The following is an 11024-nucleotide window of genomic DNA, read 5'->3' as shown; positions in this document are numbered from 1 at the left end:
GCTGGGGTTTCATCGGGACGGAAGCAGTGAAGAAATCTTGGAAATGTTCTCTCACCTGTGTTTGCTGTGGTTCTGTAGAAATGGGGGAAGCCACTGAGACAGGAGGCTGAATTTAGGGGAAATGCAAACAATCTGTTATTTAGGGTAGATGTACACAACCCAGAGAGATGCTGCCCACAGTGTAGTGAGTGGCGTTAAAGAGCCCCTGCCTGGCCTCAAACCTGCCACTATATAGCAGACAGGTTTCAAAACAAATGTACTATTTGCTACTAATTACTCTCCCTAGGGCCAGATATTACTTTTTAAAAACGAGAAAAAGAGAGGCTGATGGGATGCTGCATATCTGGAACAAAAGGTGAGCCACATGGCTTGTGTGCCTTTAATTGCACACACGTTTGTTCAGCACTGCTACTGCCAGAAACACCTGTGCCTCTCCAATCTGCTGTAATCTTTTAAGCATAATCACACAATAGTGGATAAAGAAGAATAGGTTGGAATAGTTTATTTGGGCACTCAAGGAGCCTTTGACAGTCCCTCACAAAAGCCTATTAAGGAAGTAAAGTAGTCATGGGATGACAGGCAAAGTATGGTCATGGATTAAAAACTAAGTAATAGAGAACAGAGTAGGGATAAATGGCCAGTTTTCAACAAGTTAGCAAGGACATACTATCTTTTAACAGATAAACATTCCTGGCAGTGACTGAGACATAGGGAGTAGCCCCTGAGGAACCGAGAAAGGCTTATGGGAGCCCTGCTAATGACACTGATCCCAGATCTGGGCTGGGGAGATGCAGATCCTCTCTAGATGCATTTATAGTGTGATGTTAATATAATAGATGAGGCCAGCCTAGCATCCTGGAGTGTAGCAATGACATTGTGGAGATGGCTCTTGCTCCAGATGACTGCTCAGCACTCTGAAATCCTGATAATTTTCCTCAATGTTACTAGACTGGATTTATGGTGAAAAGGGAAACGTGGATGTGGGCCCCGCCAGGTCCCTTTGTGTCACTGTGGGCAGGAAGAAATCATCAGCCTCCAAGTTTGGTTCTCTTCCATGTACAATGATGCCACCCATCCACCACTCCCAGCTCTTATTTGCTCTGCCACTTAGGGGCTGTGCACTTTCATGGCCCTGGCTCCAACTAGAGCAGGATTCCTCTCCTCAATGTCTGTTTAGCATCACTACAGCAGCTGCAGGAGAGAATATTCCCAAGGAGAAGAGGCTGTAAACTGTTTCTGGCTAAACCTCAAAGTAAGGCCAAGGCTTCAGCCCCACCACTGCTATGCCTGTTGCTGCATGGGGAGAAGATGGGTGCCACAAACCCCAGACCAGAGCACCAGAGTGTAGGACTTGTGGCCATGTGGGGCTGTGACTGTTGCTTCTCTCTTTAACCCCCTTTTTTGTTCTGTCTTCAGAACTTTGCCAGCTCAACCCCAGAGTTGGCCCCTGTAGGGCAGTGTTCCCAAGAGATTTCTATAATTCTACGTTCAAGTCCTCTGATGATTATACGAGAGCTACAAAGGTAACAGTAACAGCTTCATCCTGCTAGAGGAAAGTTTCCAGACCAATGCAGGTGCTGAATGTAACCCAACGACCTCCCCCCAAAAAAACCCAACCCTACATGGCCAATCAGAACCTGCTTCCCATGTAGAGCTAAATGAATCATTCATAACTTTGGCCTCTCTTTCTATGAATAAATTTTGGTCTGTAGCTGGTTCCCTGAGTATCACTGTGGAAATTCGAGATCTTTTGATGAGTTACACATCAAGTGATACATTTCTGTTCCAACTGGACGAGAGCAACTCTTGGAATCAGGAGAGTAAATCATCACAATTACATTTACATTTTCTTTCCACAAATATTCTCTAAGATTCCATTAAAATTCAGTTTTAGCAACACTCCAGATCAGTTATCATACTCCTGGCAAGCGAACACCAAACGAGTGCATCCAACCTCCAAGAAAACATATGGAAAACTCCAAAGTAGTATTTGGGGAAGTTTTTTTCAGTACCTTGCCATGGATAACAAATGCCAAAACTGAAAGATGCACACATCTGCATGAGCTGTCTGTGCACAAATCAGATCATTGTACCTTTGCACCCATTTGGTCCTCATGCTCTGGGAGAGGTGCCCTTCTGCCAAATCTTTCAGCCTCTGGAGAACAGACACCCCTCTCCCCACCTCACTGCAGTTCTCCATGTTGAGTGAAATATAATTAAATCTCATACTTCAGAACATAAACTGATCCAAGCAGGGGTCAGGCAAGACTTTAATATCTATGTGCAGCATTGCCCCATCAGCAAGGGACACAATGGGGAATTGTTAGCTTCTCCTGAAGTCTCACCGACGGGCACCGACCACTGCTGCATGCAGGGCATACTCATGGCCTGGTTCAAAATGGCAGGCAGTGAGATACTGGAGTAGATAGGATCAGTGCTCCGCTCAATTCTGTGCAATCCTTCAATTTTGTCTCCACACTCCATGTTCACTCTCCAGCTGGACTTTGTGAGTTCCCTGCTTACTCCAGCCCCTGCAACTTTTATGCTGACCTATTCCCAGTGTCACTATCAAGAAGGGTGGGCAACTGTTCACTTATGGTGGTTGCCAGGGCAACAAAAACAGATCTGCCATTCAAGTGGAACATTTCCAAGCAAGGGGGTAAGAGAGTAGTTAACTGAGATGCCCAGCAACACAGCTGGCCCAGGAAAGGAGCTAGGAGTGTGAATGAGTGTCCGTACAGGGGTAGGGCTGACGTGGGAGGCTAAACCAGGGGACAGAAGAAGCTGGAAAGAACAGCACAGGCCTACAAAACAGCTCAGATTTCTGGTATCTTTTTATGGAACATAAATTACCCCTCCCCAGAACAGAACTATCACACCTCTTTCCTGATCACTTGGGTCTGCACTTCCCTGTGATCACAGAGCTTTGGGACTACAATTCCCAGCAGCGTCTTAACTGGGGGAAGTTATCCCGGCCCTCTTGGCTTCAGGGGCTCCAAGTGACAGAGGTACATGAGGCAGCAGGAGATAAGGCAGCAATGTTTTCCTGTCCTCTCTCAGTCTCCCTGCAAGCCCTGGCTATAGCCCTCCCACTGAAGCCCACATTACATGGCCACTGCACTGGCTGCATTGGATTCTCTCAGAGGGGTGGAACCCCTCTGACTTTGCGGATGATGTTGGCCAGTCGCTTGGCCATGCCTCCCCTGCTTGGCTCTTCCACATGGAAGGTTCTGGTCAGCAGGTTGTAGAAGGAGCCGTAGCACACAGCCACCACAGTGCAGGTCAGGCAGATGACGTTATATGGCATGCTGAAGTCAGGCGTTGGCAAGTTCACCAGCAGCGGCTCGGTGTAGAGACGCACAAAGTAGCTGGAGCCATCGAAAGAAGGAAATCTGGAGATGGAAGCGGGGCGGGGGGGGGGGGAACGGACACATCATCCCATGCAAAACATTCCAGCAGGATCCTTCCTAGTGCGATGGTGAGCAATGCTGCCCACCTGTTCTGACAGTCACCCCAAAGGTGCACTTGTTACATCCCGCTCAGAACCTGGGCCCCTCTCTCCAGCCAGCATTAGACACCCCTGCCTGGTCATCTCTGAAGACACATCATGAACTTGAGCCCCCTTGGGAGAAACTGACAGCACCCGAGGGAAAAGCACACACAGGAGGAAAAGTTCATTTGGGCACAGGACTATCCCAGACCAAGTGGAGGGCTTACAGGAGAAGCCACTCTACAAACTCTGCAGGTTCACATTGAAACTGTGGCTGCCCTGCAGGAGAACAAGCACCCAGAGATGACGGTACGTGGCCTTCTCACTCCTCCCACTCCAGGTACTGGCCATTCCCCTCACATGGGCTCCCAAGGAGTGGAGTATGTGGCTCAGATTCTGAGCATGTCACTGAGAAGACTACTGAGTAACTCTACAGGGAACGGAGTGCTGGCACAGGTAGATTAGCACCTACCACATGTGAGACCCGTGTGCAGCAAGTGCCTAGGAATTGCAGCCCAAAACAAGCAACCCCTCCCTTTCCCCCATAGCCAGAGAAAAGATGCACTTACAGCGAAGTGAAGAGAGGACTCTGCTCTGCATCCTCTGCCTTCATTGCTATGACACTTGGCACCAGGGCACTCAGGACAGATGGACTAAGGAGACAAAAGCAACAAGAGAGTCTGAAAGATGCAGTCTTCAGTCATGCTAGAAAACAAATGGCAAACACCACACACACCAGGAGCCCAGCGTTAGGTGTGGCATTGGGCCCAGAACCCGTGACGGCTCTAGAAAGTGAAAGCCCTGTAGAAGCCTGGCCCACAGTATGTAAGTTACCCCAAAGCAGGGGCACATGGCTTTACCTCACATAAAAGCCGTGGTTGGGGTCAGGGGTATACTCTGTCCACTTCAGTAAGGCTCTCTCGAACTGGATGGTGATCTTGGTGACAGAATTTGCTGGGAGCTGGATCAGCATCTCCAGCAGATGGGGCCGCCTTCGGTCCTGAGCCGGCTGGTAATGGATATAACCTAACACCAAAGACAGTCACTTGTCACCCTGCTGGGAACCTTCCCCAGTAACACAGACAGCACTGATAGATACTGTTGCCTCCACCCTCCCCTACAAGAGAGGGCACAGGATTACACACACCTCACACAACCCTTCCCATATGGCTTCTGCTCTCCCCACCTAGAGCATGAGCTCCTCAGGGCAGGGACTGTGCTATGCTCTGTTCTGGACAGTCAGGGTTCAGCATGTAATTCACAGGGACAACATTAAAAAGCAAAAGATGCTCAAGTTGACCAATTCTCACTAACCCAAAACGACATACAAAGATCAACATGATTCTCATGTCAGAGAGGCTCTGTGATGAATACCCAAGATGCCACTCCCCATCTACTCAGATACCACTGTAAGGGAAGAAGTTCTCATCCACCCTGCTACGCATCACCATGGAGGATAATGGAACACCCACAGACAGACTGTTCTGTGTGTGTCCATTATCAACCCAACCCCTTTACTCTTAAAGTGTAATGCTCATAAGAGCAAGGCTGTAACTGAACTGATATGTGCAAGTTTCCTGAACACACAACTCTGCTCAGACACCCCAATGCTGGTTTGCAGCTATTCCAGCCCCGGGACTCTCCTGAACAGACGCTGCTGTTAGTGCTAAACTTGAGGGTGTGTTTCTGAAGTTAGCTTTCCACAATAGCACAGTGTATAAGGAGCTCAAACTGAATCCCTGGGGACCTGGGCAGGGACTGACCAGTCCCTGGAATGAGACCCTGGGGCCAGAGGAGTCTGCACAGTGTGTATTCCTTACTTGGTTTGTTTTCCTTTCCCTTGGTGGTGATGACCAAAGTGTGAACGTAGAGTCTCAGGTACCAGGGCACGGTCTCCAGTAGTATCACAGGGAAAGCCCGGTATGGGTGGGTGTTATAAATCAGGGTGCTGATTTCTCCTGTCTGCAGGCCATATCCACTCACATAGCGCTGAGCATGGAGCACAGGTATTGACAGATCCACTGCAACAGGGAAATCAAACAGGAGCTAGTAACACCAAAGCCCAGCTGTAACTCTGAACACAAGAATAGTGCTATCCACCCAGCAAGGAACTGAGAGGCCAGGAGCACTCCCCTTTCACATGGTTCCTACTGCCTCCCACCTCACATGGAGCAGAAGAGGGGGCAGGGGGCAGTTTCTGCCTCACACCCTGGCACAGAGTGGGATGCAGGAAGGGTCTCCTGAATGTTGCTGCTATATGTCTCTCCCCAGCAAGAAGCAAGCATCTCTCCTCCTTCTCAAGGCCCACACAGTGACTAACAGCAGCAGGAGTCTGAGAATCCACATTCCAGGTTGGCACATTAAGAACTGTTTGGGCGGGGAGGAGCTGGAGTCATGCACTGTGCAGGTAAAATGAAGCCACTAGTCACTCACAGCTGTCCTGGGGCCGTTTCCATTTCAGCTGCACATTGAGGCTGCGAGACGTATTAAAGAGGAAGGGGCTCAGTAAGTCATAGACTGCATAGGTTCTTCTGTCTCCTTGGACAGATGCTTCATACACAGACAGTGGAGGTGGGGTTACCTCCAGCAGTTCGTTCTCCTGCGAATGTAAGCAGAGCACATAGGAGGAAAAGGCAACTCCTGCATTAACCAGTAGACAGAAAGGCAGTCCTTAGCATTCCCCCGCATGGAAGTGACTGGCCTGTACTCTGTCTAGGAACGCTCGCCCTGGCACAGGGCCAGCTCAGGACCTTCCATAACACTACTGCAGCATCTCCATTTCTGGACAGTACTATAGTACTTTTACTCTTTCAATAAACAGACACATCCACCCAACTCACAATAGGAATCCTTTCATCAAGAATCCCATCGCTGCAGAGAGCTCTGGGTGACGGCATGCCAGGGCAGTTCCATCTCTGCACTCTGGTGCGATTGGAGACAGCAGACAATGCTGCAGGGAATCCAAATTCCTTCTAAGAGGATGCTATGTCAGGGTACTAGGCAGGACAATGAACAGAAAGTGTTACCTGGCTCTTACTGGAAATATCAACATAGATTTTGCTCTCGGATGCAAGAGGACAAGCTTCAGTGACAGTGCGTGAGAACATCTTAAAAAGAGACCAATCTGGAGAAGACAGACACAAAGAGAGATCAGCCAGGATGTGAGTGAATGAGGCTCAGTACGCCCACAGAACACAACATACTGCAGGTTATTCCAGTTACCTCTCTTTCCTTGACCAATGGAGAAGGTGTCAAAGACCACAGTGAGGGTCTGTCTAAGCTCCCAAGAGACACTCAGACACGAAGCATCCTGGGAGGACAAGACAAATCAGAGACTGTGTTCAACACAAACCCACCTTCCAGAAGGGTAAGACTCATCACAAGAGGGAGATGGGGCTAAAAAGGGTCATGAGACACACTGCAAGGCCCAGATGGGACTCATAAGAGTGGAGAAGGACAACATATGAGTTAAATGTGTGTGGATTAGGTCCCAGCCAGCCTATTTCACAAGGGCCAGGGCAGAGCTGTTCCCTACAGTGTATTCTCCAGGGCTTTGTCTGATACAGTTTAACAACCCAAATGATGAGGAAATGCTTCTTAGTGTTCAGTCTACATGTTCATTCATTACAAGACCCATGAAGGGTCTTATCAACTTGTCCAGAAATGCCACCCTGCTCCCAGATTTTGGATACTAGTGATGGTACTCACCCTGCAGATGGGGCGGATATGCACTGCCTGGGAGTGGTAACTGCTGTGGAACAAACGTTCAGCCTTCAGCAAAACAGCAAGACCAGCCTGCAGACAGTGAAGGAGAAAACATGATTGAATCACCAGCCACATACGCATCAACCAACAAGCTATTAGGAGCCTCAAACTTTCAAAGAGCCCAGCAGAGGCTTCACCGCTCACCAAGTAACCCAACTCCACCTGCTCCTACTGAGATCGGAGCAGGACTCCAATGGGAGCTATAGCGATGTAGTAACATTTGTTCTTTGGGAACCCCACTCCAAAGACTCTGGCTATGACCTGATCAGGCAGTGGAAGGCCTGGGATTGCCCTCACCTTTGAACTGCATGGCAGAAGCTTTTTCCAAGGCGTGAGGTTCTCAGTACAGACAACTTCCCGGGGCAAGACGGCATATCTCAGGAGATGGTGATCTGTAACTGGGATGGGGGAGTGGAGGGTTAGGAACCGGGTGTTAGTCTGACCACATGCACCAAAGCAACACTCCTCACTCCCCCAAGCTGATCAGTCTCTGAAGGGGTCTAGAATCCCATGAGCTCTGTGGAAAAGGGAGGAGACCACTGTGCAGCCACTTCATCAAACAGTGGATCTGAGGGGACAGCTATGTGTATCTCCAACATATAGGAAAAAACCCTCTGGTCTAGTTTCTGGAAGAACAGCCTGCAAGCTTCCAGTCCTCATTATTTTCTACAGTTCTTTACACAGAAGTGCCTGAATAACTTGAGGTATGGAAGCTATTCTATTCAGGTTCTTATCAGAGGGCCTTTAGGTCACTGGTTCAAATCGAGCTGAGTTTGGTGGGGACTAGAAGATGCTTCATACGGCCAGTGGCCCATATGAAGTTAGTTTGAAATTTCAGTCCAGTTCCTAGTGTGCAAGTATCCGCATCACAATAATCACCACAACTGGCACTAACTGACCCTCTTGTCTCAGAGAAGAGGACTGAATGAGCCAGAGCACCTAAATTCCCCCCCTTTCCCCTAAAAGTGGTCCCTTCAGGTGAGGAATGAGACCCCGGTGGGGGTGAATCTAGCATGGCTGCTGCCAATGCGGTGTATGTCCTGTGAACATAGGTGGTTTCAGTTTCTAGAGCTGTCTGATACCTCACCACTTCCAAATTCATTTAGAAGACCTATACTTAGGGTGTTAGCATAACCCAAGAGTTCTCCCAGGACCTGCATCCAAACCCTGCCCTCAATACCACAGCAACAGTGAAGTGAACCATCAACAATCAATAAGCGTTCCCCCACAGAGCAAAGCCAGCCCTTCCATACAGGTCCTGTCTCACCATTGGTCAAACCCAGAGGCTTGAATGATGCTGTTGGAGTGACGGTGTTGGTGGAATCTATGAAGTTCAGAGAGGCACAGAATATCCCTGAGAGGATGTTACTAAGTTCTTTCCAGGCTTTATCAACACTGAATGAGAAATATAAGAGGCAACAAATTACACAACTGTCTCTCTTCCCCAAATCTATAGGGGTCTGTTTGAAATTAAAAGTTTGTAAAGTGTATTTGATAAATGAATAGATCATTGCAAAGAGAAGACTGTTAATAAATGTGTAAATATCACTACCAGAGCCTTAACCAGACAACAATAAAACAAGGGCATGGGAGACAGCCAGACAGAAATTAGGTTATTGAGCACTGACATTGGAAGGACGTCCATGAAAGTAAGCTAGAGATTGTATTTCACAGCACACAGATTACAAGGGTATCACGATTGGGGTGGAAAGAGGAGAAATGGAATCTTGTCAACGTACAGCCCACAAAATAATTACACTTGCTCCAATAGTGAACACAAATATTGTTTACAGAACATCACAGATGTGCACAATACATTGCAAACACAGGGCCAGATCCTGGCACTCTTAGAATGAATAGCAACTTATTCCACACTTTCTTCTAGACATCCATAACATTGCAAATTCTTCCTTGTGAGTGCAGTTCTCTAACCCAAGGGAGACCACACTGCAGCCCAATCTACAGTGCAGCTAACAGCCAGACTATAGGTGACAGCATATGATGGAGAACTATATGTTGGGACCTATAGGGCCAAATTCACCAATAAGATAAATAGATGCAATACAGTTATTTATTGGTATTTCTATGCCCTCACTGCCATAATATCCAAGCATGCCCATTTATGCCAGCAGATGAATCACCCCACAATGTTTAGAGGCTACCGATCAGTATTAAAAATGTGAGTAACTGCAATATAGTCCATTGGGTGCCAGTTAGGTGTGGCCCTTGGGCTGCTGGGAAGAGGCCAATGCCACACCATTGGTGCAGTGAAGCTTGGGCATTTCCCCCAGCTGTAATACTTTCTTTTAGAATGGTTATTGTGGTACCACCCGAGACACTTACTCAGTGACAGAGTCCTGGAACCAGACCCAGAGCTCAGCCCCGGCTGGAGCTTGCAAGTAGGGTTGTCCCCAGGTCGGTGTTCGCCAGAAGCCCTGGGTGAGGGACAGGTGCAGCTCTCGCACCAAGGACTTGGAGAGGAGCTGACCCAGAGCCTTGGGGAAGAGCCTGTAGTGAGAGACTGCGGGGAGCAGAGTGAGCGGCACACCTGCAGGGTGAGGCCAGGAAGTCGTGTGCCCAATCAGCCCGTACCACCCAGCGCCCCCACAGCCCTGCACCCAGCCTCAGCCCACCATTCATCCCGCCCCGCGGCTCCCTGGCGCGGCGCGGCCCGGCGCAGCCCCAGCCCCAGCCCCGGGCACTGAGGCAGGACGGTAACGGATCAGCCCCACCCCCGCCCCGGGGCCTCGCTCACCAGACTCCGGACCCGCCCCGCAGGCCCCGCTCTCACCTCCCTCCCGGTGCAGCTCCGAGTCCCAGCGCGCCCGGAACTGGAAGGTGGCGGCGAGGTCCCCGGAAGGGAGCGGGCTGAGCAGCAGCTCTTCGCGCAGGCTGTCCCGGGGGGGCGCCGCCGAGCCCCCACAGCCGCCCGGAGCCCCCAGCAGCAGCAAGAGCCCCAGCGCCCCAACGGCAGCAGCCCCCGCCATCCTCCGCGCTTCCGCTTCCGGCCCGCTCGCCCAATGGGGAGGCACTTCCGGCACCGACCCGCGAGAGCCTGCCGGGAAGGGCGGGGGCGGGTGGAGGGGCGTGATCAGGGACGTCAAGCAGAGACGGGGCGGGGCCTTAGTTCGGCCCCGCCCCAGCAGCGTCCCCGTTGCCGCGGTGACCCTGAGTTCCGCCCCGCGCGTGGCGGGGTCCGGCGCGGCCGGCAGGGCGGGGAACACGGGCGACGCACGTGCCCGTCGCGGGGCGCGGGCCGCCGCCACCCCTGGGCTTGGCCTCTCGCTCAGGGGCTTGGACCCGCGTGGCTCGTCCCTTTCGCAGCCCCCCCCCGCCCCCATACACACCAACACGGGGGGGTCGCCGGGAGCTCTGGTCTGCCCCACGCCGCTGTCCGCAGCGGGGAGTCCCCGCTCTGGCCTGATCAGCCCTTGGGCCGGGTTAGTGCTGCTTGCACGGGGACATGTGCCCACCGAGAACTGACAGGACCGCGACCCACCAACTGGCCTCACGCCGGCCAGGGGGCAGCGGCGGAGGGGGGCCTTTTTTGGTCACTTCCAACCTGCTCTGGGACTGGACTGGATCGGATGCAGTCAGTGCCTTAGGTGCAGAATGCTCCTTATCCTAGTCCCTCGGGCCTGCCCCCTGCCCAAGCTACCTAGTGGCCCTAACCTAGGGTCACACTGGAACTTGTACCCAAGAGGTGAAGTCCTCTGTACCCCATTGTCTAACTGCAAAGACAAATTCTCTGGCCTGGGGAGTTGTCACC

At 51.1% G+C, this 11024-nt stretch overlaps 1 protein-coding gene across 2 annotated transcripts; it reads right to left on the bottom strand.

Moving 5' to 3' along the window:
• Positions 1 to 2805: 2805 nt before the first annotated feature.
• Positions 2806 to 10291, bottom strand: PIGT (phosphatidylinositol glycan anchor biosynthesis class T). 2 transcript variants are annotated; one of them, XM_038369870.2, is made up of 12 exons: positions 10047 to 10291; positions 9599 to 9803; positions 8523 to 8650; positions 7553 to 7653; positions 7199 to 7285; positions 6713 to 6800; positions 6517 to 6614; positions 5924 to 6089; positions 5311 to 5511; positions 4351 to 4516; positions 4060 to 4143; positions 2806 to 3392 (listed from the first exon to the last, which is right to left on the bottom strand). In XM_038369870.2, exons 1-12 carry the CDS (start codon positions 10240 to 10242, stop codon positions 3140 to 3142), a joined length of 1773 nt encoding a protein of 590 aa, XP_038225798.1. In that variant the 5' UTR covers positions 10243 to 10291; the 3' UTR covers positions 2806 to 3139. The 2 variants fall into 2 exon arrangements, with proteins under 2 accessions (XP_038225798.1, XP_038225799.1); XM_038369871.2 differs by having other exon boundaries at positions 9599 to 9776.
• Positions 10292 to 11024: the final 733 nt, after the last annotated feature.

This window comes from Dermochelys coriacea, chromosome 13 (assembly GCF_009764565.3).
Source record: "Dermochelys coriacea isolate rDerCor1 chromosome 13, rDerCor1.pri.v4, whole genome shotgun sequence".
In the NCBI taxonomy this organism is placed as follows: domain Eukaryota; kingdom Metazoa; phylum Chordata; order Testudines; family Dermochelyidae; genus Dermochelys; species Dermochelys coriacea.
This window is presented reverse-complemented; position numbering and strand designations above follow the sequence as displayed.